The 25,498-nt window shown below is 47.4% G+C and overlaps 1 protein-coding gene across 1 annotated transcript in view; it reads left to right on the top strand.

Annotated features, from left to right (window-relative positions):
• The window catches only part of LOC146347636 (myomegalin-like), a 38,468-nt gene extending 13,209 nt beyond the window's left edge, over positions 1-25,259 (top strand). Inside the window, 16 exon segments of the mRNA XM_084850983.1 lie at positions 2,190-2,309; positions 2,582-2,674; positions 4,690-4,908; positions 5,247-5,405; positions 7,729-7,842; positions 8,782-8,919; positions 13,023-13,202; positions 13,575-13,769; positions 15,653-15,796; positions 19,353-19,434; positions 20,507-20,598; positions 21,265-21,381; positions 21,840-21,977; positions 22,569-22,681; positions 25,010-25,140; positions 25,143-25,259. Of these exon segments, the coding sequence (XP_084707109.1) occupies positions 2,190-2,309; positions 2,582-2,674; positions 4,690-4,908; positions 5,247-5,405; positions 7,729-7,842; positions 8,782-8,919; positions 13,023-13,202; positions 13,575-13,769; positions 15,653-15,796; positions 19,353-19,434; positions 20,507-20,598; positions 21,265-21,381; positions 21,840-21,977; positions 22,569-22,681; positions 25,010-25,140; positions 25,143-25,183 (2,076 nt within the window). The 3' untranslated portion in view covers positions 25,184-25,259.
• The last annotated feature ends 239 nt before the right edge of the window (positions 25,260-25,498 follow it).

Genomic DNA, 25,498 nt, shown 5'->3' with positions numbered 1-25,498 from the left:
ATGTGTAAATAGTTGGCAGCTCAGGTTCAGAATGGGAACAGCCAGAACAGGGGGAGCCTCCCTCCCTAGTGAGCTCAGATATGGCAAGGCCTTCTTAGGACTTTGGCACACAGATGGCCTGGCCTGAAGGGGCCCCCTTTCCCCCTCCACGAGATCCCAGGTCTTGGGGGGGGGGAGTGAGGGGCGTGACTTGGGGGATGCTACCTTCCATCACCGAGCGAAGGGGGGAAAGTCAGAGGCAGAGCCCAGACGCTCTTCCAGGGTGGCTATGCATGACAGCCTAGTAGGACAGAGCAACTGTAAGGGAGGGGTATCCCCCCTAAGCTAGTCTGGCCAGGAAGTTCTTGTTCAAACTTCCTGCAACTTCTCTAACTTCCACTTCTGCTCCTCTATTGGTATTCATAATTGTGTAGAGTAGCTGTTTCCTGTGTAGCCTGAGAGTTTCCTAGAATTTGCATTTGTAAAGAACCTGGTTGTTAACTAATAAAGTAGTGAGCGTGAAGCCTGGTATCTTGGAGTGTGTTGATTGCGAAGGGGGAGGATGAAGGAACATGACAGCACCCACCTCTGAAATGCAGCCCCTGAGTGCTTCTTCAAAATGGCATTCAGCCCTTGTGTTGAAAGAGTTTCAGCACTCCCGCTCTAAAGCATGCAGATGGCCAGATGTAGCTATTTACGGGTTCCTGTATGGCGTAATCAGTGAGTTAGCCCACCCTTAGTTTCAGATGTCTCACACCATCTAATCAGCCCCTCTTTTATTAATACCATTTGAGATTTTGTTTAAATCAAGATTAGATATATTCAGTACATTTAGTCTTGCTTTATGTGCTCTAATTGAGCCTCCTTAAACTAGCAAATCTGTGTGTGTGTGTGTGTGTTTGTTTCTGTGCGTTCATGCGTGTTTACAATTAAAAATGTGTTCGGAGCCACCAGTACGCACCCCCTTCCTTCTCCACATCTTTGGGAATTCAGGCTAGTTTAGTTTGTTATAGGTGTAGGGCACTGAAGGTATAATGGTGTTTACTTCTTTGCACATATGTAGGTTGAGGCAAGTATTCTAAGGGTGGTCTAGCAAGTACAAATAGTGCTAGTTCCCAAGGTCAGCACCAGAACCCAACTGGTTTCCAGCACGTGAAGATATAAAGTGATTCTCAAGCCCCTGTTTTGTAATTCTCTTAACCTTTCTGTGCTCTGACTTGGAGTAGTCTTCAGTCGCCAGCTCTTGCAGGTGGTTGACTTCAGATACATACTGGGTAGCTTAGGCTGAAAAAGTTTAGAATTATTGCCATGCCTCGTGATGACTTGGCCAGGCTCCAGGAAAAGGCCAAAAAATAGTTGGTTCTGACACATGGAACTCTCCATATCCCAACCTGCCATTTCTTGTCCCATTGTCCTTGAACTTGTGTTGAGCCCTCACAAGGACAAGAGAGCAAGCGTGCTGTGGAAGCTGCCAGTCCCCTTTCAGTGCGACACTAGCTACCCTCTTCATATGATTCCCAATTTATGATATTTTACCTGCCCATTTCTTGCTTTTCCTAATAGAAAAAGCATTATTGTGCAAGAAGAAAAATGTCAAAAGTATTACACAAATGCAAACTTATGGGGCTAATAGAATGAGGGAGATAGTGCACTCAACCAGGTGTGAGAGCAAGCCAGAGATGTCTTGGGTTTATTCCACCTTTGCCTATTACTGTCCCTTGAATGTGATCTCCTACTGAAGCAGCGGGAAGTGCTGGGGTTTTACACTGACATGCTTAATCATCTCTACCCATGTATGTGGTCCCTTGTAGTCAGAAGCAAGCAGTATTCTTGAGCACTGTCAGGATCAGAGTGATGTAAGAACTAAAATAAAAAAGACATCTAGCTAGATTAGAGGGGCAAATTATTTGGCAGTGAAATATGTCTGATATTGAACCTATCTCTGCAGCTACAGGGGCTTCAAATTTGCTTTGAAAGAAAAGCTGAAATTCTCAAGTTTCTTCCAAAATTATCCCAAAATGTTGGGGGCAGTAAATTGCCCACTGATGCAATAGATATACGATGTTTTTAACATAGGGATTCAATTAAATACATAGAGAAGTTGTTGAGTAATTCATTGGCAAGTTAAACCTATATCTGCAGTGGAAGATCAAAACTAAATGAGTGCCATGCATTGCCTAGTTCAAAATGTGTGTGTTTTTGGCATCCAGCAGCTGCACGAGAAAGTGAATGAGATGAATTTTGAATTGAAGTCTGTCCAGCACACATCCCAGAGGCAGGATCACAAAATCCAGAACTTGAAGGAGACCTTGAAGAGCAAAGAGAAAGAGGTTTGTAACGTTGTTGTGTCCTTGCAGAATACACGCTGATATCAGAGCTGGTGACTGAAAAGTATCTCTCCGGCTTTTTTGTGTAGCATATGAGCTCTTCCCAGCATGTGACAAGAGAACTTCCAGAGAACTGTGAACCTAAAGAGGATGGGTTAGCTGACTTTTCAGTATACCTCTGTGGATTGGGTTTCCATAGTTAGGCAAGAGGCAACCTGTGCCCCCTGCTTTTGTTTAATTACTAATTTATAATTGCTCAATCCTGTATCCTGTAGTCTGAGGAACTGTACCGTGTAATTGAGGGGCAGAATGAGACAATAGCCAAACTACAAGACATGCTACATAGAAGCCAGCTTGGACAATTGCAGGTATGGGTCTTATTTTCTTGCCTTATCCCAAAGGTTCAAAGTATGTTGTCTTGATGTTTAGAGTATTACAAGAAAATTAGCTCTAAAAATGTCACCTATAATAAAGCAAAAGAAAATCCACATTGAATTCCAAGAAGATCCCAGCTTCAACATTTTCATGGTCAACCCAGACAAGGTGATCCTATAGTCTACAAATGTCTCTCCCACCTCTGCTTTGCACATTTGGCCACAAACATCGGCTCAGGGGTCTGGTGTAGCTCCACCCTTCACATAAGAGCATGATGCTGAAGTCTGGTGTTGATGTTATAAAGAACTGGTGGCCTATGAAAATTCATGGCAATGTGGAGGGGCATGGGGTCTGCTTTGCCACTGCCTCCTCCTGCCTCAGGAACAGGCAGGAGGTGCTTCCAGAGCCAGCTGTCCATTTGAGGGAGCCCTCGGCAAAGTCCCATCTGGTGGCCCCTCTCCTCCATTGGTGGGCTGACTTGGCAGTGGTGGCAGTTACCAGCAGTGTTCCAAGTAGCACCGGGTGGCTGGGACTACCATTTACATTTTCCACAATGCCCCAGAGTCCCGCTAGGTTGGAAGCAAGGTGTGAAATCTCAATAGCAGTTTCAGTAGCTGGCGCCTGTGCTGGGCGGAGGGCAGGGCGTGCCGTCACATCCCCTATCCTCTGCCCAGCCATCTGGAGTCCTGCTATTACCTTGGGATCACACTGTCCCTAGTTGCTGAGTTGAGTTCTGCACACAGAGTGATCTGAGGGAGACTTATGTTAGGCTAGGGGGAAGAAAGTGCTTGTTCATGTACCTTCACCTTAACTCCCTGGAATGTCCTGTGGCAGTGGTTTCTGTGTGCTTGTCTCTCCTGCTGTAGACATTCCTTGTGGCTTGAAGGAACTATATGTACGTCCACCTTCACGCTGCTGCAGGTTTGGGAGCACTGTGTGTGTGAGTGGTGTTTATCCTGAAAAGGAAGAGGGCCTCAAACCTCTGGTACCTGTGGGGCACCCCCACCACCCATTTGTGTCTTCAGGACTCTAAACGTTAAGTATAGGAATACATAGAAGAGAGATGGCTTCCAGGAAGGGGAAGCAGTGGCAATCCAGGTTGGCAAAGGTCTCCGTTCTGGAGTGCTCTTGAATCACCTGCATAGCCCTGAGAGCCCCTTCTGTGCTGTAACGGGTTGTAACTGATCAGATGAACAGAACAAGCCTGGTGCACTCTTGCTGCAAACGGTGTGGTCAAATTAGCAATTCCCAAGTTAAGCCAAATGAAAGCAATTTTTTTGCTGCTGAGTGGCAAACTTGTTCCTGCAGCACGGAGATGACTCTATTTCTGGAGAAAGATACCCCAGGTTCACCAAGGTATTCTCTGTCCTTAGAGCCAGTGTGGCATAGCAGTTAGGTGGGGAGAGGGGAGAGATTCAAGTTCAAATTGCTGTTCAGCAGTGAAACTCGCAGGGTAACTTGGACCAGTCAGTATCTCTCAGCCTAACCTACCTCAAAGGGTTATTGTAAAGATACAGTGAGGGGGCAAACGATGTACATCGCCCTGGGTTCCTTGGAGGAGAGGTGGGATATGCATGGAATAAACAAACGGCTTCCCCAGACTGGCAGCACAGCTGTCATGGCACAGCATTGTAGGTCAAAGTTTGGTGGACTTGGCATGAGGCAAGTGCTACACATACTCTACAGCCTTCCTGCTTCGCCATTAAAGTGAGGGGACTAGTGCTACTGCTGAGGAAGTGGTGGGATCCGCCAGGTTGGCAGAAAAGGAGATGGCTGCTATTCTGCAAGTCAGCCAGGCCCACCCTGGGACAGCTGTCCAGATCAGTTGCATGTTGTGACCTGCTCGCTCCATGTGCCTTCCCAGACCAGGCATCTTAAATACCTGCTACAATACGGGATGACCTGTAATGTACCTCAGAATGTACCTTTAAAGGCTATGATAATGTCAGCCTTCCAGTGATTTCACAGTCTAAACATGCTCCTGTGTTCTCTCTCCATATCCTGCTAGATCTCAGAGGGTTCTTCCACGTTGCAAGAAAAGCAGCAAATAACACTTCTTGATGTGCAGAACACACTTTTCTGCACTCAGCTGGAAGTGCAGCAACTGAAGGGCGCTCAGCAGCAAAAGGAGCGGCAGTTGGCTGAGGCCAGAAGGACCACCCAGTTTCTAGAGGCTGTGTTGCAAGAGGAACAGCAGCAGAAAGAGGCAGCCTGGCAACACAATAAGGCATGGCACGAACCCTTTTCGTATCTGGCGTCTGAGTGTCACCTCTCATTGGCTGCTTGAATGTACTTCTGTGTTGTATTTTGAGGGCCAGAGAACGTGAGCAGTTGCACTGGAAACTGCCATTGCTTCACACACACACGCAATATTGTAGCTGATACCCATGTCACTAACTGTAAAGGCAGGTTCACGTGACCAGTTTGTGGCAGCATGGTAAAACTGTCCAGAGTTGGCATTTTTGGCAGTGTAACTCGCACTTTCCCAGCTTCACTCAGCTTTTCTGTTTTTTTGAGGGCCTCTGATGGGGGTCCAACTAATGGAAATTGTATGTTGCCTTCCAGGAGTTGCGTGCTACTCTTCAGCAGTTAAAAACAGAGCTGCAGAACAAAAACTGGCAACATTGTACTCTGGAGAGAGAGAAATGGACAGAGATGCAGCAACAAGAGCAGAAAATTAAACATCTGAGCCACAGCCTGGCTTGCAAAGAACAGCTTCTACAGGTGAGATGCAGAGGGGGGTGGACTTTCAATCTGCCACACCAGATTTCAGGTGCTCTGTGCTCTGCATGGGAGTGTGTGCGCGCGCATGGGAATCAAGTGTAGGGACCGTGAGAGGGAGAGTGTGGAGAAGAGAATATGTGTGAGGTCATGTGCTTGTGCATTCGTGTGAGGGGCTATTTTTATGTGGAAGTGTGTGTATGAAAGCAAGTGTGGGGAATGGGGTGTGTGGGAGAGTTTTCTTACGTATGTGGGGGAGAAGTGTGGGGAGTGTGTTTACACGGTGTGCATGTTGGGGGAGGGAGCATATGTGTGTGTGTACACCTAGGGGGAACATGTGGGAGTGTGTGCACATGGGGGAGCACATGCATGGGTGGAGGAGTGGATATGTTTTCATGCATGAGGGAGCACACGTGTCTGTGCATGGGAACCTGTGTGTGTGTGGTAATACAACTGTGGAGAAAGGAAGTGTTTGCTCGTGGGGGGAGCATGTGTATGTGGGGGGATTGTGTGTGCCTGGAGGGGAGAGTGTGCACATGTGTGCATACACAAGGGAGTGTGTATGTTTGTGTGCACACATAGGGGAGCATGGAGAGTGAGGGGGGTGTGGGGGTGCAAGGGAGAAGGGAGTGTGTGTTAGTTCATATGCTTGTTTGTGTGGGAGTGTTGGGGGAAAGGAGTTTTTGTATGTTTGTGGGGGTGAGTGTGTGCACATGGGGGGAGGGTTGTGCTCACAGGGGGAGTGTGTGTGTGGGGGGGCCTGGGCCCTCTAATATGTTTGCCCAGAACCAATTCAGCTCTTAGGTTGAAACAGGCTCCCCACCTCTGTTATAATCCATCAAGTCTCCTGGATTTACAACCACTCAATTTAATCTAGAATGCATCACCACAACACATTACAAAAACAGGAGAACAAGCAGGAGGGCATCTTTGAAGACTGGTTCAGTCAGGCAGCTGTGCTTGTCCTCCTGAATGCCTTCAAGGTCAGAAGTTGGTTAGTTTTTCCTTCTTTATTTAAAATATTTCTAGGCTGCCTTTAAGGGCAGAAACTCTCCCAAGGAAGCTTGCACGATAAAATCTCATCCAATAATAAAACTGCAAAAATTGATAAAATCAACGAACACCAGTAATAAAACAGTAGTCTGACAATACTAAAATCTAAAACACAATTACAGCTTAAAAGCCCATAACAGTCCAATGAAACATACTCAGGGTATGGCCAGAGAAACCTTAATTCCCCAGACCCTTCCTAAAACTTTGCAGTGGTGGGCTCTCACAGGCCCCAGATTGCTACCCTTTCCAAATATTTGGGGGCCCTCTCTCATGTGCTTGCCCACTTAATAATATTTGGTCCACCGTAATATTTAGTCCTCCTAGATCAGATTCATGGCGTGAAAGAACTCAGAGCCAATGGGCAAGGGTCTGCATATTCCTGTTGACCTTGGAAGTCAAACATTTTTTTTACCAGCCAGATTTGCAGTCTGGACCTGCCGTGTATGATACTTCAACAGTATTTTATGCTTTCTCAGAACTGATTGTTTCGTCAGGCTGAATGAAATTATATATTAATAAGGCTGGCCTTATCTCAGCTAACGAATACATGACATAATATGATACTTCTACAGTCCAATCCTATGCCTATTTACTCAGAGGGTCCATAGTTCAGGAGTAAAGCGCATGTTTTGCATGAAGACGGTCAAATTTTATACAGATACGTAAGATTTTAGATTTTAATAAATGTATAATGTCTACATTTTCCAGCTCAAAATCCCAAATGTGGAGAAGCATGGGTTTTAGCCTGTCAGATGCCTATTTTAATTCTCACCTGATTCAGATGCCGCAGGGAGACAGAGTTGCGTGTCATCAACATACTGATGGCACTTGGCTCCAAGACCCCTAATGACCGCTCCCAGCTGCTTCATATAGATGTTAAACAACACATCTACCCCCTCCCTTGAGGACCCATGCAGTAGTAATACCACTCCTGGCTGCTGTAGAGCACATTTCAGTGGTCCGTCAAGGTTAAATAAATAAAAGATGGTGGCCAGATTCTTGTTTTCTAGGTAAGGTTTCATCTGTTGTAACTTGGGTATGATAAAAGGACACTAGGTTGTGGCTAATGCCTGCAGTTCATGGAGTAAAGTTGAGTCGAGTGGTGCTCCTAGACTGCAAATCTGTTTTATTATCCCCATTCACAACAGCCCACTTCCCTGAGAGCCCCTGGATTTCCCACTAGCATTACTTCTACCTTGGAGCTTCCTAAATTTGCTCAATAACATCCTTCTTATATTGTTGATGGCCCTGATAAATTTCTGTGGTTTTCTAGGAATCTAAGGAACTCCTACAGTACCATCAGAATTTGGACAAGAGCCCCACATCTGCTGATAAAATGGTGCAGAAATTGCAACAACGAATTAAAGACAGAGATACTGCCCTGGAGGTACTTGCAGAGCACTAGTCCGGCACAATTTCTTGTTTGTTTTGTTGTGGCCCCAAGCAGCGAATGGTGGTCCTGGGTATTGATCTGGAGGCCTGATCAGTACCCTGCCAAAATAGATTCATGTATATTACCAAGATAAAACAAAGCCACTTGTGCAAAAGGATGACCATTCACTGACAGAAAATAGATGCAGAATATACATGCAAAGAACGTTCACTCACCCAGTGCTCAGCGGAATTGTCTGTCTGGGCCCCCCAAAGACAGACGGGAAATGGTTCCTCTCGAGTCAGCAAAAGTTCTCCAAGCCGACAGCATGTTGTCCCTTGAAACGAGGCCAAAGCTTAAAGCCTGTGGATTGGATCTTACAAGCTTTTCTGCTAGATGCCCACCTCTAGCTCACGAGCTGACAGGCAGGCCGGCACACACATTTAGGAGAAGGGGAGCCTCCCCCGCTCGAAGCATCCTGTCCTGGGAAACTAATTGCTTTTCTGAAGAGAAAGCGAGGCCCCAGCATTCCAGCTCACGGAGGGGGCTCCCAGCTCCCCTGTGAGAATCAAGGCAGCACATTCTTATGTCTTTAATTGGTCAAAGGCCTAGCAGTGTCTAAATGTTGACATACGGAACTGTACTGGCTGGGAACCAACTAAGGCCTGTTGTAAAAGGCCTGCTTACTTAACCGTAAAACTGCTGGTTAAGCTAAATTACACAGGTCTACTGCCAGCTCCAATAACTCTGTGTCCACTTTTTTGCTTGCTAACGAACTTGTTACGAGTGGTCCCTTTCCCGCCTGTCTGACACATAGAAGAGAGGAGGGAGATGGGAGCTGAACTTATCATTAAGAGGAAGAGTAGAATGTATGAGGTGTGAGTTTAACTTCTGTGCCTCTATGACCCTTGTTATTCCTCCCACCACCACCACCCCTGGACTTTTCTGTTGTAGCGAGCAGTAGATGAAAAGTTCTGTGTGCTTGAAGACAGAGAGCAGGAACTGCAGGAGCTTCGTTTGTCTGTGAAGGAGCGAGAGCAGGATCTGGAAGGACTGCGCAGAGTCCTCTCCAGTAACCAGGCTACCATTCAGGTACGTTGCTACAGCAAAAAGGACAATGCTGATTGATTGATTGATTGATTGATTGATTGCCCATCTGGCCGGTCACCCAGCCACTCTGAGCAATGTACAATAATACAACAGTTTAAAACAATACAATTCCACATTAAAACATCATATTTCTAAAAATACCCTAACCCACCCCAAATGCCTGCCTGAACAACCATGTTTTTAATGTGCGGCGGAAGCTCATTAAAGAGGGGGCATGGCGGAGTTCCGATGGGAGGGAGTTCCACAGAGCGGGGGCCACCACAGAGAAGGCCCTCTCCCTTGTCCTCACCAGTCTAGCTGTCCTGGATGATGGGACAGAGAGAAGGCCATCCGAGGCTGATCTTGTTGAGCGGCCTGTCTGGTGTTGCTGGAGGCACTCCTTGAGATAGGCTGGGCTGGAACCATATAGGGTTTTAAAGGTCAAAACCAACACCTTGAATTTGGCCCAGAAACAACTGGTAACCAGTGCAACTCCTTCAGCACTGGAGTGATGTGAACAGGCCGGCGGCTCCTTTAATCAGGCGAGCCACCGCGTTCTGTACCAGCTGCAGCTTCCGAACCGTCTTCAAGGGTAACCCCACATAGAGCTCATTACAGTAGTCTAAACGAGAGGAGACCAGGGCATGTACTACCGATGGGAGCAGATGGTCGGGAAGGAAGGGGCGCAGCCGCCATATCAGATGGAATTGGTACAGCGCTGCCCAGCTCACAGCTTGCCTCCATGGACAGCTGGGAGTCCAAAATGACCCCCAGGCTGCGGACCTGGTCTTTCAAGGGTTGTTGTTGTTGTTCAGTCGTGTCCGACTCTTCGTGACCCCATGGACCATAGCACTCCAGGCCTTCCTATCCTGCACTCTGTCCTGGAGCATGCTCAAGTCCGTATTCATTGCATCAGTGATGCTATCTAGCCATCTCATCCTCTGCTGTCCCCTTCTCCTTTTGCCCTCAGTCTTTCCCAGCATCAGGGTCTTTTCCAGAGAGTTTTCTCTTCGCATTAGGTGGCCAAAATATTTGAGCTTCAGCTTCAGTATCAAACCAGGTCAACATCCCCCAACCTCCTCTTGTCTCCCACCAAAAGTACCTCAGTCTTGTCAGGGTTTAGCTTATTCCTCCCCATCCAGCCGCTCACCATCTCCAGACATTTGGACAGGGATTCTACAGCTAACCTTGGTGAAGATTTGAACGAGAGGTATAGCTGCGTGTCATCCGTATATTGATGACACCGCACCCCAAACCTCCTGATGATAGCCCCCAGCGGCTTCACATAGATGTTAAATAGCATCGGGGAGAGGATGGACCCCTGTGGCACTCCACAAGTGAGTGGCCACGGGTCCGAAACCTCCTCTCCCAGTGCTACCGTCTGGTACTTGCTGGAGAGGAAGGACTGGAACCACCGTAATACAGTGTCTCCAATGCCCAGCCCCTCCAGGCGGTCCGGGAGGATACCGTGATCAGTGGTATCAAAAGCCGCTGAGAGGTCAAGGAGAACAAGGAAGGAGCATTCACCCCTATCCAGAGCCCTCCTCATATCATCCACCAAAGCAACCAAGGCCGTTTCTGTCCCATTCCCAGGCCTGAAGCCCGATTGAAATGGATCTAGATACTCAGCTTCTTCCAAGTGTGCTTTCAACTGCATCGCCGCCACCTGCTCAATCACCTTGCCCAAAAATGGCAGATTTGAAACTGGGCAAAAGTTTTTCAGGACTTGGGGATCCAAGGAGGGCTTTTTTAAGAGCAGTCTTACCAGTGCCTCCTTGAGAGCTGATGGCATCACTCCCTCCACAAGGGAGGCATTCACCACCGCCCTGATCCCCTCACCCAGCCTCTCTCTGCAGCTCATAATGAGCCAAGATGGGCAAGGATCAAGTAAGCAGGTGGTCGGCCTTACAGATGAAAGCACCTTGTCCACTTCATCAGAAGGAAGAAGCTGGAACCGATCCCACAAACCCAGTTTGCCATTGGGTTTGTGGGATCGCTCGCTCTCGCTCGCTAACTGTATCCACGGCGCATGGAATAACACTCCTAATCCGATCAATTTTCCCCGCAAAGTGCCTTGCCAAGGCCTCACAGGAGGCCTTAGAATGCTCCAGCAGTTTCTGAGCAACTGGACCAACCAGGCTCTGGAACACTTGGAACAGCCTCCTGGGACAGCACTCTGTGGACGCAATAGAGGCAGCATCATACTCCTTTTTTGCTGCCTCTATCGCCACATGATAGGCTGAAGATGCAGCTCTAGCCTGTGTCTGATCGTCTTCGGAGCGAGACTTCCTGCACTCTAGCCATCTCACTTCCTGTTTCAGAGCTCGTAACTGCGGATTGAACCATGGTGCAGTTCGAACCCTGTTCAGGAGGAGAGGGCATTTCAGAGCTACCCGATCTAATGCCCCAGTGATTGCAGCATTCCAGCCACCCACCAGGGTCTTGACTGAGTGGCCATTTGCGTGCTCCAGAGAATCCCCAAGCACGTTCAGGAATCCATTCGGATCCATAAGATGCCTGGGGCGGACCATTTTAATGGGTCCTCCACTGCTTCAGAGGGGTTGTGGAACCGAGAAGTCCAGCGTCACCAGATAGTGATCTGACCATGACAAGCATGGGGTGGATATACCCCTGACATCCAGATCACTCCCTGCTTCTCCAGAAACAAACACAAGATCTAGCGCATGACCAGCTACTAGGGATGTACGAAAGGCACATACCTTTCATGGATTATGTTGATGGGGGGGGAGGCGCTCCGTCCCTCCCCCCGGAATCCTGGACGGGGGGGGGAGGCGCTCCATTCCTCCCCCCCCTGGAATCCTGGCTGGCCAGCTGTGCTCTGCAGGGATTCTGCGGAGCCGCCGGCCGGCTCCGCCAGCAGCCGGACATTCGGCTGCTGGCTAGCAGGGACGCAAATGGCGGTGGCCGTAGCCGCCACCGTTTGCGTCCCTGCAGTCATCCGTGATAGGCTATGTAAATGTTTACGTAGCCTATCACGGCTGACTTAAAAAAAAAAAATGCGCGTACGCAATGGTGGCGGCCACGGCTGCCGCCATTTGCGTTCCTTATTTTGGCACATCTTAGTCTACGTCAAGATTTATATAGACTAAGACGGTGAAAATAAGGGGAACGCAAATAGCGTAGCAGACGTGTTTTGTTTTTGTTTTTTTAAGTCAGCTGTGATAGGCTACGTAAACATTTACGTAGCCTATCATGGGTTTTTTTTTAAACTTAGCCATGATAGGCTACGTAAATCTTTACGTAGCCTATCACTTTTTTTTAACTGGAAATGGCGGCGGCCGGTTGGAAGACCGGCCGCCGCAGCTGCCGCCAGGAAGATCCGCCGCAGGTAAGTCTCTTCCAGGGGGTGTGCGGGGGGGTGGCAGACTGTTCCACCACCGATTTCGGGGGGGCGAATGCGCTGGCATTCGGCCTCCCCGAGATCTGTGGCGGAATTCTCTGACATCCCTACCAGCTACATGGGTGGGACAAGTTGGAATAGGGTACAGCTCTCAGGAAGCCATTGTCGACATGAAGTCCCAAGGTGCCCCCATGCAGACAGCCTCTGAATGTACACTGAAGTCCCCCAACACCAATAAGTTAGGGGACTGTACCATGTCTGTCTTTCTGTCTGCCATTGCTTGCTTGCTATTGGGATTGACACTACAATGCAGTGCTTCCCAAGAGAACTCCTGAAATATCTCCTTTGCAAAGACTTTTAGGTTGACTTGAGCTAGCTCACAGTCAATACTGTGTTCCAGAGTAACAGCCGAACGTTTCAGCAGCTGATTTGCAGCAGCTTACTAGAGTCTCAGCAGAGGGTTTTTCCTGCTGAATTTTTACCTTGTTTCCTATTGAATATTCTTTTCCAACTATAGATATAAAGAATTGAACTTGAACCTTAGAACCTTGAGCTGTCCCAGGGAGAGAGAGGGACCAGTGTGATGTTGGGAATTACTCCGAAGCAACGTGGGAAAGCATACAGAATGTGGATTCCATCCCAATGGATGGAATCAGTCCTGTTCATTTTGGGTGTCAGGAAATCCATGAGGAGGTCTTGCCCGGTCCCATGTTAATCTGTTTGTTGTCCACTTTTTCTGTATTAGGGCCTGGAGAGCTTGCTGAAAGCCAAGGACTTGGAACTTGAGCAGCTGTTGACAACCTACCAGAACTTGAAGTGGCTGAAACAGGAAATGGAAGCAAAATCCCACAGATGGCAGGCCGAGCAAGAGAGAATCACCCAGCAACTGCAGACAGCTCTGTATGACAGGGACAAGGAAGTGGAAGTAAGGCTTGTGGCCCAGCTTCTGCAGCTGGAGCAGGGAAGGCAGGAATATTTTCCATGCTAAGGTTTGGAGGGTAGTGGTTGGGGGGAACTGGAGTTCTTACCACACCTTTCTAGCTTGCTCCTGGCATTGGTCCAGGTTCATGGTCATTCGTAGGTATGTCCTTAGGCATCTTTGACATGATTTCCGGAATCCAGAAAGCAGCTTTTCTTAATGTTGGCTGTGGTGCCTTGCCATAAATGCTGCCTGTTCCTTAGCAACATGACCAGGTGATTGCAGTAGAATAACCTGCTATGTTTTGCAGCTGGGTCAGTAGCAGACCTCTGGAGCTGGAGAGCCTGTTCTCCTCCTCCCTCCTTATCCTTGTCCTAGGTGCTCTCAGCAACACTGCTGTGCAAGCTGGGGCCTGGGCAGAGGGATATTGTTGAAGAGCTCCATCTCCGCCTTCAGCAGAAGGAGCAGATCATCAAAGAACTCCTAAGTGACAAGAGCCAGCAGGCTGTAGAACAAGTGGCTGAGCTTCAGGAGTTGCTTCAAGCTGTGAGCTCCAGGGAGCAGCAGAGACATGTAAGTGAGACGGAATGCAGCAGTCAAACGTGACTAGCATTGTTCTCTGATAGTTGGTGCTTGAGGTGTTAATCTCTCCCGGCTGTGCCCACAGGCTTCTCCAGTGCCTTGAGCTGGGGTTCCTTGTGATCCGCTAAGATTCCCACTCCTTCTCCCTCTCCAGGTATTTTGTCTAGTTTCCTGCTGTCTCTTGGGGTTTTCCTGCTGATGTGTATGGCAGTTCTGTCAGTGCCCTAGTTCAGGGGTGGGGAACTGATTTGACCCTGAAATCATCCAGTCCCCAACCAAGGTGCCAGCTGGAGGAGTGTTGCTGCAGCCAGTGCCTCAGCCAGGGCAGCTCTGCCTGCCCTGTACCTTCCCCCATTGGCGGGTGGACAAAGCACATAGCCTGCTGCGTGCTCTCCCAGTTGGGATGGTGAGCAGTGCGCAGTGGAATCTCCGCTGTCCTCTCCGATCACTGACAGGAGGGAATCACCTCCCTCCCATCTGCCTTTGGGGGCAGGAATTCTGGGAGGGGGCGTGGCCTTGTGTGAGTTCTCAAGGGCTGGGTGGTCTGCTTGGCATCCCAGATTTGGACCATAGGCCAGAAGTTCCCCATCTCTGCTCTAGTTGATCTCTGGAGTGTGATGGTGTCACTCCTAGACATCCTTTTGTATCCCATAAAGCAGGGATGCCTTCAAGCCCCGCCACCTGGAAGAAACGCACACTGTTATCTCCAGTGTGAGATGCTGCTCAAAGCCACAGACTCAGCCAGCAATGGGGGTGGGTATGGCTACTCCACCCAGCACCAGCTTGAGCCCCTTTCTTCATGCTGAGAGAAGCACGGAATCCCATGTCTCAGTCAGCATGGGGAAAGGCAAAATGGATGGGGGCAGATTCAGTGGGCCATGTGGAAGGCCTGTTGGGGGGCAGTTTGACTCCCTGCCTGACTATGGTTCTGCACCCCTGCCATAGAACTGGGTCGTCTCTGTGATTTTCTGAGAGCTAGGGGCAATGAAATACTACTTGCACAAGCAAGTAGTGGAAAACTTGGCCAAATCCAAAAACATGAGAGCTTATTTTGGCACCTACTTGCTGATGGTGACAAAGAATGTGTACTTCTTCGCCATCAAGGCATCCATGCAGTGTTGTCCGGCAGAGCTATTCCTGGTGGTGACTGTCCTTCTGTGGTCTGATCTGTAGAAAATTTAGTGGAGTGCTCCAAGGCCCATTGCGACCAGGGATGCCTTTTCCATCAGGCATTCTCAGATGTGGTCTTTTAAATAGTTTTTTGACTGCTTCTGTTGTTGTACTGATTCTGGTTTGCTGTTATTTTTTGTTTCTTCTTTTAAATTGGTGATCTCGTGTGTGTGTGTGTGTGTGTGTGTGTGTGTTTGTGTGTGTGCGGGTGCACGCACACACACGCACACACACTTGTCTGTCACCTTGAAAATAGCCACACACATGCATACATATAGGTATAGAAAGGTGGAATACAGATGCTGAAAAAGAAATAATAAATACATACCAGATGATGCTGACAAAATAACAGAGGATGGACATCACCTTTATGCCCTGCTTGTGACATTTCCTGGTGACATTTCTGGTTTCCTGTTGTTAGAGATGGAAAGCGGCACAAGATAGACCAGCAAGGCAATTCTTATGTTCTTGTATGCCAGGGGTGGAAACTTCAGAGAGTCTACATAATTCTGGAAGCCCCCAAAAGCAGCAATTTGATGGTGGCAGTGACTTGTGGGGTGGCAGAGGCTGCAAAAAAAGGCAGGAGGCTGCATATGGCCTGCGGCTGTGTGTTAAACATTCCTGTGTATGCTGAAACTTTTTCTGTGCCAGCAGTTAGTTGTTACTTCCCGTCTTTATCTCTCCTCTCCTTGTTGCCTTATTAGATATCTTCTGTGAAGATGGCACAGGCTTTAATAGAAAGAAGTTGTGAGCTGCAAGTCCTGCGTCAGCAGCTGATGAGCCATAGTCCTCAACAGAAAACAGAGGCTTCCACATCCCAACTGATACAAAATGACGAGGCTTTTGAAGTAAGGATGTGTTTGCAAGAGAACATATTTTGCATGGGAGAATGAAAAGCAAAGAGCTGGGCACCAGACATGTTGAGGGCTGGCAAGGGGCAAGTGCAGAAAGCTCAACTGGGAAAGGCTTAATAGGCCTGCTATGGAGAGATGAGGCTTGCTTGGAAAGAAAAGGAAGGAAATGGAGATCTCGGGTAATATTCTCTATTCTGAGCAGGCTCTTCCATCCTCAGTCACTTTCAGCTTGTTCCACGTTCACCACTTGTGCTCAAGCCTCAGGCTGCAAGCCCATTTCTATGTGTGGGGGAAAGATAGATCATGCTTGAAGATGTTTAAGTAATCTTATTTCCCGGTATGAATATGGCATGCCCAAAGCTTGCGAGATTTTCTGGATCCAGTCAGAACAAGCAACATTTTGAATTGTGAGCCTTTTTAAATTGCCTAGGCCACCTCCAGCATAAAGAAGGAGAGAGTGCTTATGGTGAATGGTGTTAGCCAAAGTACTGAACATAGCTGAATGAAAACTGTATTACGTGTTCAACCATCTAGGTATTGCATGCCAGTCCTAGGAAATTTATACATTTCCAGGCTTAGGAAATGTGAGAAAACACAAAAAAGTATTGTGTATTTTCCCTAGGGCATTGTAAGTTTGATTGGAATAGTTTGCAATTGTGCGTAACATAGCAATTCACATTTCCTGTGGACAGAGCATTTAGGGCTCTAAAAGATCAGCAGCTGCCCTTTGAATTGGGTCTGGAAAGCAACTGGGAACCAACACAGTTGTTGGAGAACGGATACAATATGTTCCAAACCATCTGCCCCAGTTAATGCTCCAGCAGCTGCATCCTGATCCAATTGTTCTTTCTAGGTGCTCTTCAAAAGGCAGCCCCACACGAAAGGAAAAATTGGAATCCTCTAAATATTCCAGTATGGCTGCACAGGCAGCTCTCTCAGCTGAGATTTCAAAAGGACATGTCCATGAGCTGGAAGGAGGACAGGTAACCAAGGATGAGTACGATAGAGTAGCCCAAAACTGTAAGGATGGTGTCAGGAAGGCTACAGACCAAAATGAATGGATGCTTGTGAGGGATGTCAAAAACAACAGAAAGGGCTTCATTGGTAATGTTCAGAGCAAGGGGTAGATCCGCCCCTTCTAGAAGATGATGAATTGTTAACAGGCAATGGAGAGAAGGCAGAACTAAATTCTTAATTTGCCTCAGTATTCTCCCATAAGAGGAATTGTGTTCAACCTGGGAAAAGTAGAACAAACCTACAGCACAAAGAGCACCTAGCTACTTTAAGTGAAATCTCATTTCCAGGGTGAGATGGATTTCATCCTAGGGTGCTGAAGGAGCTTGCAGGCATTATTTCAGATCTGCTGTCTGCAACCTTTGAGAATGGGCGAGGTGCCAGAAGATGGGAGATGAGCAAAAGTTGTCCCTTTCTTCAAGAAGGGAGAAAAGGCAGATCAGGGAAACTGCAGACCCATCAGCCCAGTGTTGGCATTGGGCAAAATTTTAGAAGAGATTATTAAGGAGTCAGTTTGTGAGCATCTAGAAAAGAATGCATTGATTACTTGGAGCCAGCATGGATTATCAAGAATAAATCAGTCCAGATCAACCTTAACTCCTTTGTTGATGGAACAACAAAGAGTCTTGTGGCACCTTAAAGACTAACAAATTTATTCCAGCATAACCTCGCATTTAATGAATGGGACAATGTCCACAAAAGGTTATGCCAGAATAAATGTGTTAGTCTTTAAAGTGCCACAAAACTTCATTGCTTTTGCTGCAACAGATTAACATGGAAATTTCCCTCTGGAATTTTTTTTTTGATACAGTTACTCATTTGGTAGATCATGATAATGTATAGTATATCTTGCTTTCAGCAACGCATTTGACAAAGTCTCCCATGACATCCTTGTTGACAAGATGGTAAAATATGGGCTGGATGATACAACTTTTAGGTGGATCCACAGCTGGTTGAGCCACCATATCCAGTATGTGCTAATGGCTCAGCATCCTCCTGGAGGGAGGTCTTGAGTGGGAAGCCCCTGGGCTTTGCCCTAGGCCCTGTGGTGGTCAGCATTTTTATAAATGACTTGATGGGGGTATAGAGGGGTTGCTTATCAAATTTGCAGATGACACAAAGCTAGGAGGGATAACCAGCACCATAGATGATAGAACAAGATTTAGGATTTAGACAGGCTGGAGCACTGGACTGAATCTAACAAGATGAAATTCAACAGAAATGCATTCATGTGCAGGAAAAGAAATCAATGATATAAGTATCAGATGGGGGAGACCTGCCTTGGCAGCAGTACATCTGAAAAGGATCTAGGTGTGTTAGTTTATTTCTAGCTGAATGTGAGGCTGCATTGTGATGCAGCTGCTAAAAAAGCGAATATAATCATAGGCTACATTAACAGAAATATGGCATCCAGATCACAGGAATCTGGAAAATAATATTTCCGCTTCTGTTCTGTGCTGATCAAGGCCACATCTGGGGTACTGTTTCTAGTTCTGAGTGCTGCGTTTTAAGAAGGACATGTGACAAGCTGCAGTGTGTGTATAGAGAAAGGTGACCAAGAAGGTGAGGAGTCTGGAAACGAAGTTGTATGAAAGAGCTGAGTATGTTTACCCTGGAGAAGAGAAGAAGGGAGACATAATTAGTGTTTTTCTGTCTGTCTAAAGGGCTGTCACAGGGAAAAGAGCAGACTTGTTCTGTGTTGCTCCAGAGGGTAGGACTAGAACCAATGGGTGGAAAATACAAGATAGCAGATTTTAGCATTAGGAGAAACTTCTTAATGGTTCATGATAGTGGAACAGACTGCCTTGGGAGGCGGTAGACTGTCCATCGCAGGAGCTGTTTAAATGGATCTGGACAGCCATCTGTCAGAGATGTTGTAGCTGCATCCTGTGTTACAGATCCCACACTGAGCAGGGGGTTGGGCTAGGTCAGGGGTGGGCAACATGTGGCCCCCAGGTTGCAGGCATCCCCCACCACCACACTGCCACATTGGGCAGTGGCAGTGATTTAAAAAAACCCAAAGAAACAATTAGTGCTTTTGGTGCTACAGAGTACTAAAAAGGTCAAATTTTGCTTGCAGACAAGCTAAATTTAATCCTTACAGCGCTACGGAATGGTTTGCCACCAGATTTTGGTGACAAAATGTCTTTTTGTTTTTAAGAAAAATGGGAGCAGACTGCTCTTAAATTTTAAGAAACCCTGAAACCCTGATGTGCTGTCTAGTGAAGCATTTAATGTTGCATGTAGCTTGGCCCTGAGTGTGCAATTCCAAAGTGCCAAAGCAAAGTGTGTTAGGAGCAGAGCCTGGAAGCCTTCCCTGCTTTCCTGGAGGCTTAAAGGAACAAGGGCAATATGGAGGTGGATGAGTAGAAGTTGGGCTTGTTGGATGGAGGAGACCTTCAACAGCTAGCAGGCTGTGAGAAAGCTCTATAGTCTAGTTTCTCACTGCCAGCCAATTTACTTTGGAGTTAAAAATGCTGTTCACACCTTCAATATCCATGAAATATCAGTGAAGAAATGTCTGCATTTGTCTTAGGCACTGAAGCAAGAAAGTTCTGACAAGAACACCACTGCCATGATCTCTAAGAAAGGGGATAGCAGATCCAGAATGGAGAAAGGTTGGTCCTTAAGCAGCTTCTGCTCAACTAGACATAGAATGGTTTCTTGCTTGCTCAATTCTGCTGCTTCGTTTAACAGGTGGTCTCTAAACTCGTAGGTTTTGGTCAGTGAGTGCTCCTTTGTGATAGGGAAATTAATATGGGGTTTGTATTTAGGAACCACTGTCAAAATGTGGGATCAAGCATTGCTGGAAGACCAGTATAGTATGGATCACTTGGTGGATGAGCTCAGATACTGTGTTCTTTGCTGAGGGAGCAGAAAGGTTGGTGGTGTGGTGGGATGGGCTGGTTCCAGAATTAGAGCTGCTTGCCACAGCAGACAAGCAAAGAATTATTTATTTTTGGCAACCTTCCCCAGCCTGTTGCCTTCCAGATGTGTTGGACTACAACTCCTAACACCTAAAGAGGCTGCCATGTGGTCTGATGGGTATCCTAGTCAAATACGTCTGGAAGGCATCAGGCTGGTGAAGGTTGACTTGAATCTCGCTAGCCAGCTGACCCCTTAATTCCTTGGACAAAGTGCTTGTGTGGGTGGCTACTGTACAAAGGCTGGCATACTTGGATGCCACATGTTACCTGGATCCATTACAACCTGGTTCCTTGCTCAGTTTTGGCACTGAAACAGCTTTGGTCGCTCCAATGGGTAACCTAACTCAGGGGAAGAATGGGGAGGAGTGCATATTCTCTTGTACCTCTCAGCAACTGTCGATACCATTGATCATGGTATCCTTCTGGACCAACTATCAGACGGGGATTGGGGGTACTTTGTTCTATTCCTATCTGGATTGCTGCTCCATGGCAGTCACACGATGGTGTATATTGGGGCTTTATTTTGTAGACGAGAGGATCAAAGTGGCCATTGAAAAGGACCAGGCACAAAAAAGACAGCTGCACAAGTGATAAGGTTCCCAACACGTTTGGGGGAAAATCTCTTTGTTGAGGGAATATCCTTCAATGCTTCTTTAAAAGACTGATTTCAGGCAACTTCTTTTTCAGCTCGCCTAAGCAGAAAGATGCATGCGGCCATGTGTCATGTCACTTCAGCCTCAGATTACATTTGCTTTCCCTCCAGGTGTTTTGGAGACAACTGCTGGGCTAGAGAAGGAACTCATTAATGCCAAAGAGGAGCTTGAGCTGTTGACACGAAAGGAAAGAGACAGCAGAGTGAGTCTGAGGAGTGTGGAGCTGTCGAGGAACACCTTCCAGCATAAGCAGCCTGCCCACAAGCCATGTATTGGTCAGGAAGAGGGCTTGCTATAGTACTGGGCTCCTTCCTCTCATAGGGAAGGATGCGATGTGCCAGGCCACAGGTTTGGGGAATGGGTAGGGTTCTTTCACCTTGCTGCTGCTGTTCAACAGAAGCGTCTCTATTGCTGCCTCTCTGAAACAGCATGATTGCACTGCCATCAGCTTTATCTCATTCCACGCTCAGGAAATAGTTTTATTCCATAGGTTGGCTTTAATGTTACTTAGGTAGGGATGCTGTTGTTTCCTGTGGAGTACATTACTTTCCCCTAGCCAGTGCCTTCTTCCTGCATGTGGTCTATGTTACTAACAGTAGCCCTAAATTCCCTTGCAATGGGATCCCCCGCTCCACAATTCTGCTTCCAACCTGATGGCCCAGCCTGTGGAGTCAGGTTTTAACATCTACCATCTTAGACAAAGGAAGATTGTGCTGGGCTCTTCTTGGAAGAGGCTGCCATGTGGTCTGAAAATCCCACAGAGGAAAAAGCTGGCCTGAGTCAGCACGAGAAGCATTTGATACTTCTTCTTGCAAAGCTGTCTCCCCCCTGCCCCCTGCTTGCTGACTCCCATTTTTCTTCTCTGTAGTTGGAGCTCTCTGCTCTTCAGTCTGTGGTGGCCTCCCAGGAGGAGGAGCTGCAGGTTCAAGCATCTGATGTTGAATCTCTTACTAGGAACATCCAGATCAAAGAAGAACTTATAAAGGTGAGACTACCAACAAGTGTCTAATCTGCAATTCTCTCTTCCTGCAGATGTTAATGTGAGGCTTGTCATATCTAACATATTCCACTGACCTTCTGCTTTTACACTTACTGCAGGAAGAAGAAAATAGATGTTTTAATACCAAGTAATAAGCAGCAGAATCATTTAATGCTAAGCAGGCTTGTTTGTTTTGTGTTTAATCCCAGACTTTGTGGTGATGTAGCAAAAAGACCTGTGTTGGGCTTGCAACGGAAAGCCCCCCATTTAGGATGTTGCTCAAGACTTCCGTATTTATTTATTTATTTCATTTCATTTCATTTCTATACCGCCCAATAGCCGAAGCTCTCTTCACTTTCATGATGTGGTAGATCTCGTTTTCCACTGACTGAAAGGATTGTGGTAGATGCAGGGCCCAGGACCATGAACTGCATACTCCAAGTCTCACACTCCTTGACTTCCAGGACTTGCAAATGCAGCTGGTTGACCCTGAAGAAATGCCAGCAATTGAACGACTTACCCAGGAAGTTTTGATGCTTCAGGAAAAGGTAGCCGGAGTGGAATTGCAAGGACAGGAAGCCACGGGAAACAGGAAGCTGCAGGTATGGCAAAAAAGTGTCCCCACCATGGGCTCAGGCTGGTTTGACTTGGATTTGTATCCTGCCTTTCCTCAAAGGAGCTCAGGGCTGGGTGCATAGGCTTTCTTTCCCCTCCCCTCCCCCACCCCCATTTTTATCCTTGCAACAACCCTGAAAGGTAGACTAGATTAAGAATAAGTGACTGGCTGATGACCCAATGAACTGCTTAACTTAAGTGAACAAACTTTTAAACTCAGTTCCCCAGTCCAGGGACAATACTCTGTGGATTATGCTACATGGTCTCTGTTGCCCGAGATGTTTACTGCAGGCTTTCATCTTTCTGTGATATCAGTGCTTATGTAAGATCTCTGGTGTCTTATCAGTGCTTATGTAAGACCCGCATGTGATGGGGTCTAGGTGCATGCATGCTCACAGCCTGGATCTGACTGATGTTAGGGACAGTTTTTCCGTTGGCTACAGGGATGCAGCTCAACTTACACTTGAGAGCAGTGTCATCAAAAATGCCTTGTGGCAGGAGTCTTGTTTCTGGTTGGTCTGTATGTAACAGTAAAATTCACACTTACCATAAAGTGAAGTAGAATGTTCACCTTGCAGCTGTTGCTCATTTTGGAAGGCCTGGCAACAGAGAAGGAACAGCTCAATGAAACCCTGAAAGCAGAAAAGCAGCTCTACAGCACACTGGTGAAGTTTCATGCTCATCCTGACAGGTGAGGAGATTCCCTGCTCTCTTCCACTAGCTGTCAGTAATGCTGGGGCATCTTGCAGGGAGAGGCTGGATTTTTCTGTGTTGCTCATGAGAAGTGAAGGATTCAGTCCAGCACCTTCCTCTTGCTTAAGTTTCCTTGCTTCCCCCCCTCCCCCCATCTCCTGTTACCCGCTGACACATCTAAAAGTATTATAGGCTACTTTATTAAATAATCAGCAAAAAGCTTTTGGGAAAGACTGTTTATACACCTAGCTTGTGAGGAGTGGTCTGTCTCCCATGTTCTGAATACATAACTATTCCCTGTCTTCTCTGTGTTGGAGATCATGATACCAAGAGAGAACCCGGTTTGCATGACACAAGGCTGGTTAATAAGCCACGGTGGCTTGTTAGCCATTCCTGCGCATGCCGACTCATTTCCCTATTTATTTATTTATTTTTTCATTTCATTTCATTTCTATACCGCCCAATAGCCGAAGCTCTCTGGGCGGTTCACAAAAACTAAAACCAAACAACACACAATAAAACAATTTAAAATATATAGAACATTAAAACCACAATATAACAATACAACCACAATAAAACCTAGCAGCAGTACAGGAGTTTAAAATACAGATTTAAAACAGCAAAGATAAAAATTTAGAAAGCTAATGACCCTCGCTGGGTGTGGCTTGTCATTACGTGTGAACCCAGCAAGGGTGGGTGGCTGGAGTGGTTAACGAAGCCACCCAGAAACCCTACAACAGAGTAGGCCTGTTCACACATCACGCTAACCTATGGTGGGTGATAAGGTACACAGAATAGGTTGTTTTGCAGACAGCCTTCCCTGCTGTCAGACAATCAGGCAAACAAGCTATGCAGTGTGGTTTATTTCCCCCCTCTTGCCCCTTCTCCTCTTCCTCCTCCTGTAGTCCTCCTGGCCAGTCAGCCAGTACCCCAGCTTCCTTTGCAATGGAAACCATATCCCGCCATCCCTCATGCTGCCTTTCCAAGCCTTTACTGGGTCCCCAGCTCTGCCCGTGTGCAACAAAATGGGTGGGGGGCCTCCAACTCCTTGAAACTTTGCAGGATGGGGGCGAAATTTAATATACAGGTTCCCCTTCTCTGGAGCCATTACATGCACTACTGGACAAATGCACAGCTTTGCTTTTTCATGGAAAAGTGAGGATTTAACCACAGGTGTAACAAACCATTTGTTTCCCTTCCCGCTCCTACCCCCTCTTCCCCAGTCCTTATTCCTTACCCACTGCCCCAATTTCCAAGCCTTTGCCAGCTCCCCCCTCACCAGCAACAACAACAGAATAAAAAGAAACTTTTTATTGGTATACAAAACGGCATATTTGGCTTGCTTAATTCTGCCTTGAATCTACCCATGGGAACGTTCTATCAAAAGGGGGGTGGGAGAGACTCCAACTCCTTGAAACATTGTAGAAATTGGACAAGATCCCCTTATGGGGATGCACTTATGGGGATAATTGTGCGACTTTGCTTTTTGGTGGAAAAGTGTGGATTTAACCGTAGGTGAAACTGTTTGGGAACTGTGCAGGGTGGGAAGATTATTTGGCGTTGGAGACACGGGAATGTGGCAGGAAAACAAGTTTGCTCAAGGTCACTACATTGAATAGACACACATGCAAGGGAAAGCAACTTTGAAGAGTGCATCACCAACTGTGAGGGGCAGGAGGAGGCAGGCAATGGAGGAGATGGTGCGCCAGTGGTAGCACAGTCTGTTGCTAGGCAGATCTTGGGGACAGAGATCGCTCAAGAGGAGCAAAGTGGCGGCAGCATTTTCAGCTGATCTTGCCGAGCAGCTCTGTAGGCAATCTCCATAACCCACGGTGGCGCAACAGACAACACGCTAATCCACCATAGGTAAAACAACCTCTGCTGAAGACTGGGTTCTCAGGGTGGTTATCTGAGGGCAGCAAGCCATTTGTGGGTGGAAAAAACAGCTCACAGACGACACACTAACCCATCGTGGGTTAGCATGTCATGTGAACCCAGTCAGGGTGGGTTCTGGGTGGTTTTGTTAACTACCCCAGCCACCCACCCTCACCAGGCTCGCAAGTAACAACAAGCCGTGCCCAGTAAGAGTAATTAGAAAAATTGGGTGGCACATGCAATGTGGCTTAATAAGCCACCATGGCATGTTAACCACCCATGCTCATGTGAACCTGGGAGAGAGAGAGTTGCAGGGAACAGCCCTAGTTGGGTTATTGGTGCAGGTTAGCAGAGTCAGAGTAAGTGGTAAGCAGACCAAGGTGGTGGATTGTGGCAGAACAACTTTATAAAGCCCTCCTAATCCACTTCCCTCTCTGCATGTCTTCATCAGCTCTCAGCAAGAGCAGACTCTGCACCTGGAGCTGGATGAGATCCAGGCACTCCGTGGACAGCTGGAAGAGGCTCTTGCAAGAAGCCTGGAGCATCTCAGCAGGCTGGAATCACTGGATGGCATTGGAGGTGGGAACAGGAGCGTGTGACAGTCCTGCCCAAGCATGCCTTCTGAGCTCTGGCCTTCACACTGCCTCTGGCGCAGGATGGAAGCTGATCACTAACAGAGCAAACCTGTCTTGACACTGGGAGGGCAGCTGAGTACTTGCTGGAAGTGGCATTCTGGTCAACCCAAGTCTGTACCATTCATATTCCTGGTATGATCCTGCCAGGGTGGATGTAAAATAGATTGCGGCATCTTACCACTCCTTTCTAGTTTCTCTCCACCCAGCACCCTCCTTTTCCTCCTCCCACCACCCAAATTTGGCTAAATAAAGGTTTTCCCCACCCCACCCCCACTCTTTCAAGAATCTGTGTTAATTGTTCTGTG

The sequence above is a fragment of the Heloderma suspectum genome, chromosome 4, assembly GCF_057233095.1.
Source record: "Heloderma suspectum isolate Gila_16-S chromosome 4, 16-S_ref, whole genome shotgun sequence".
NCBI classification, from domain to species: domain Eukaryota; kingdom Metazoa; phylum Chordata; class Lepidosauria; order Squamata; family Helodermatidae; genus Heloderma; species Heloderma suspectum.
This window is presented reverse-complemented; position numbering and strand designations above follow the sequence as displayed.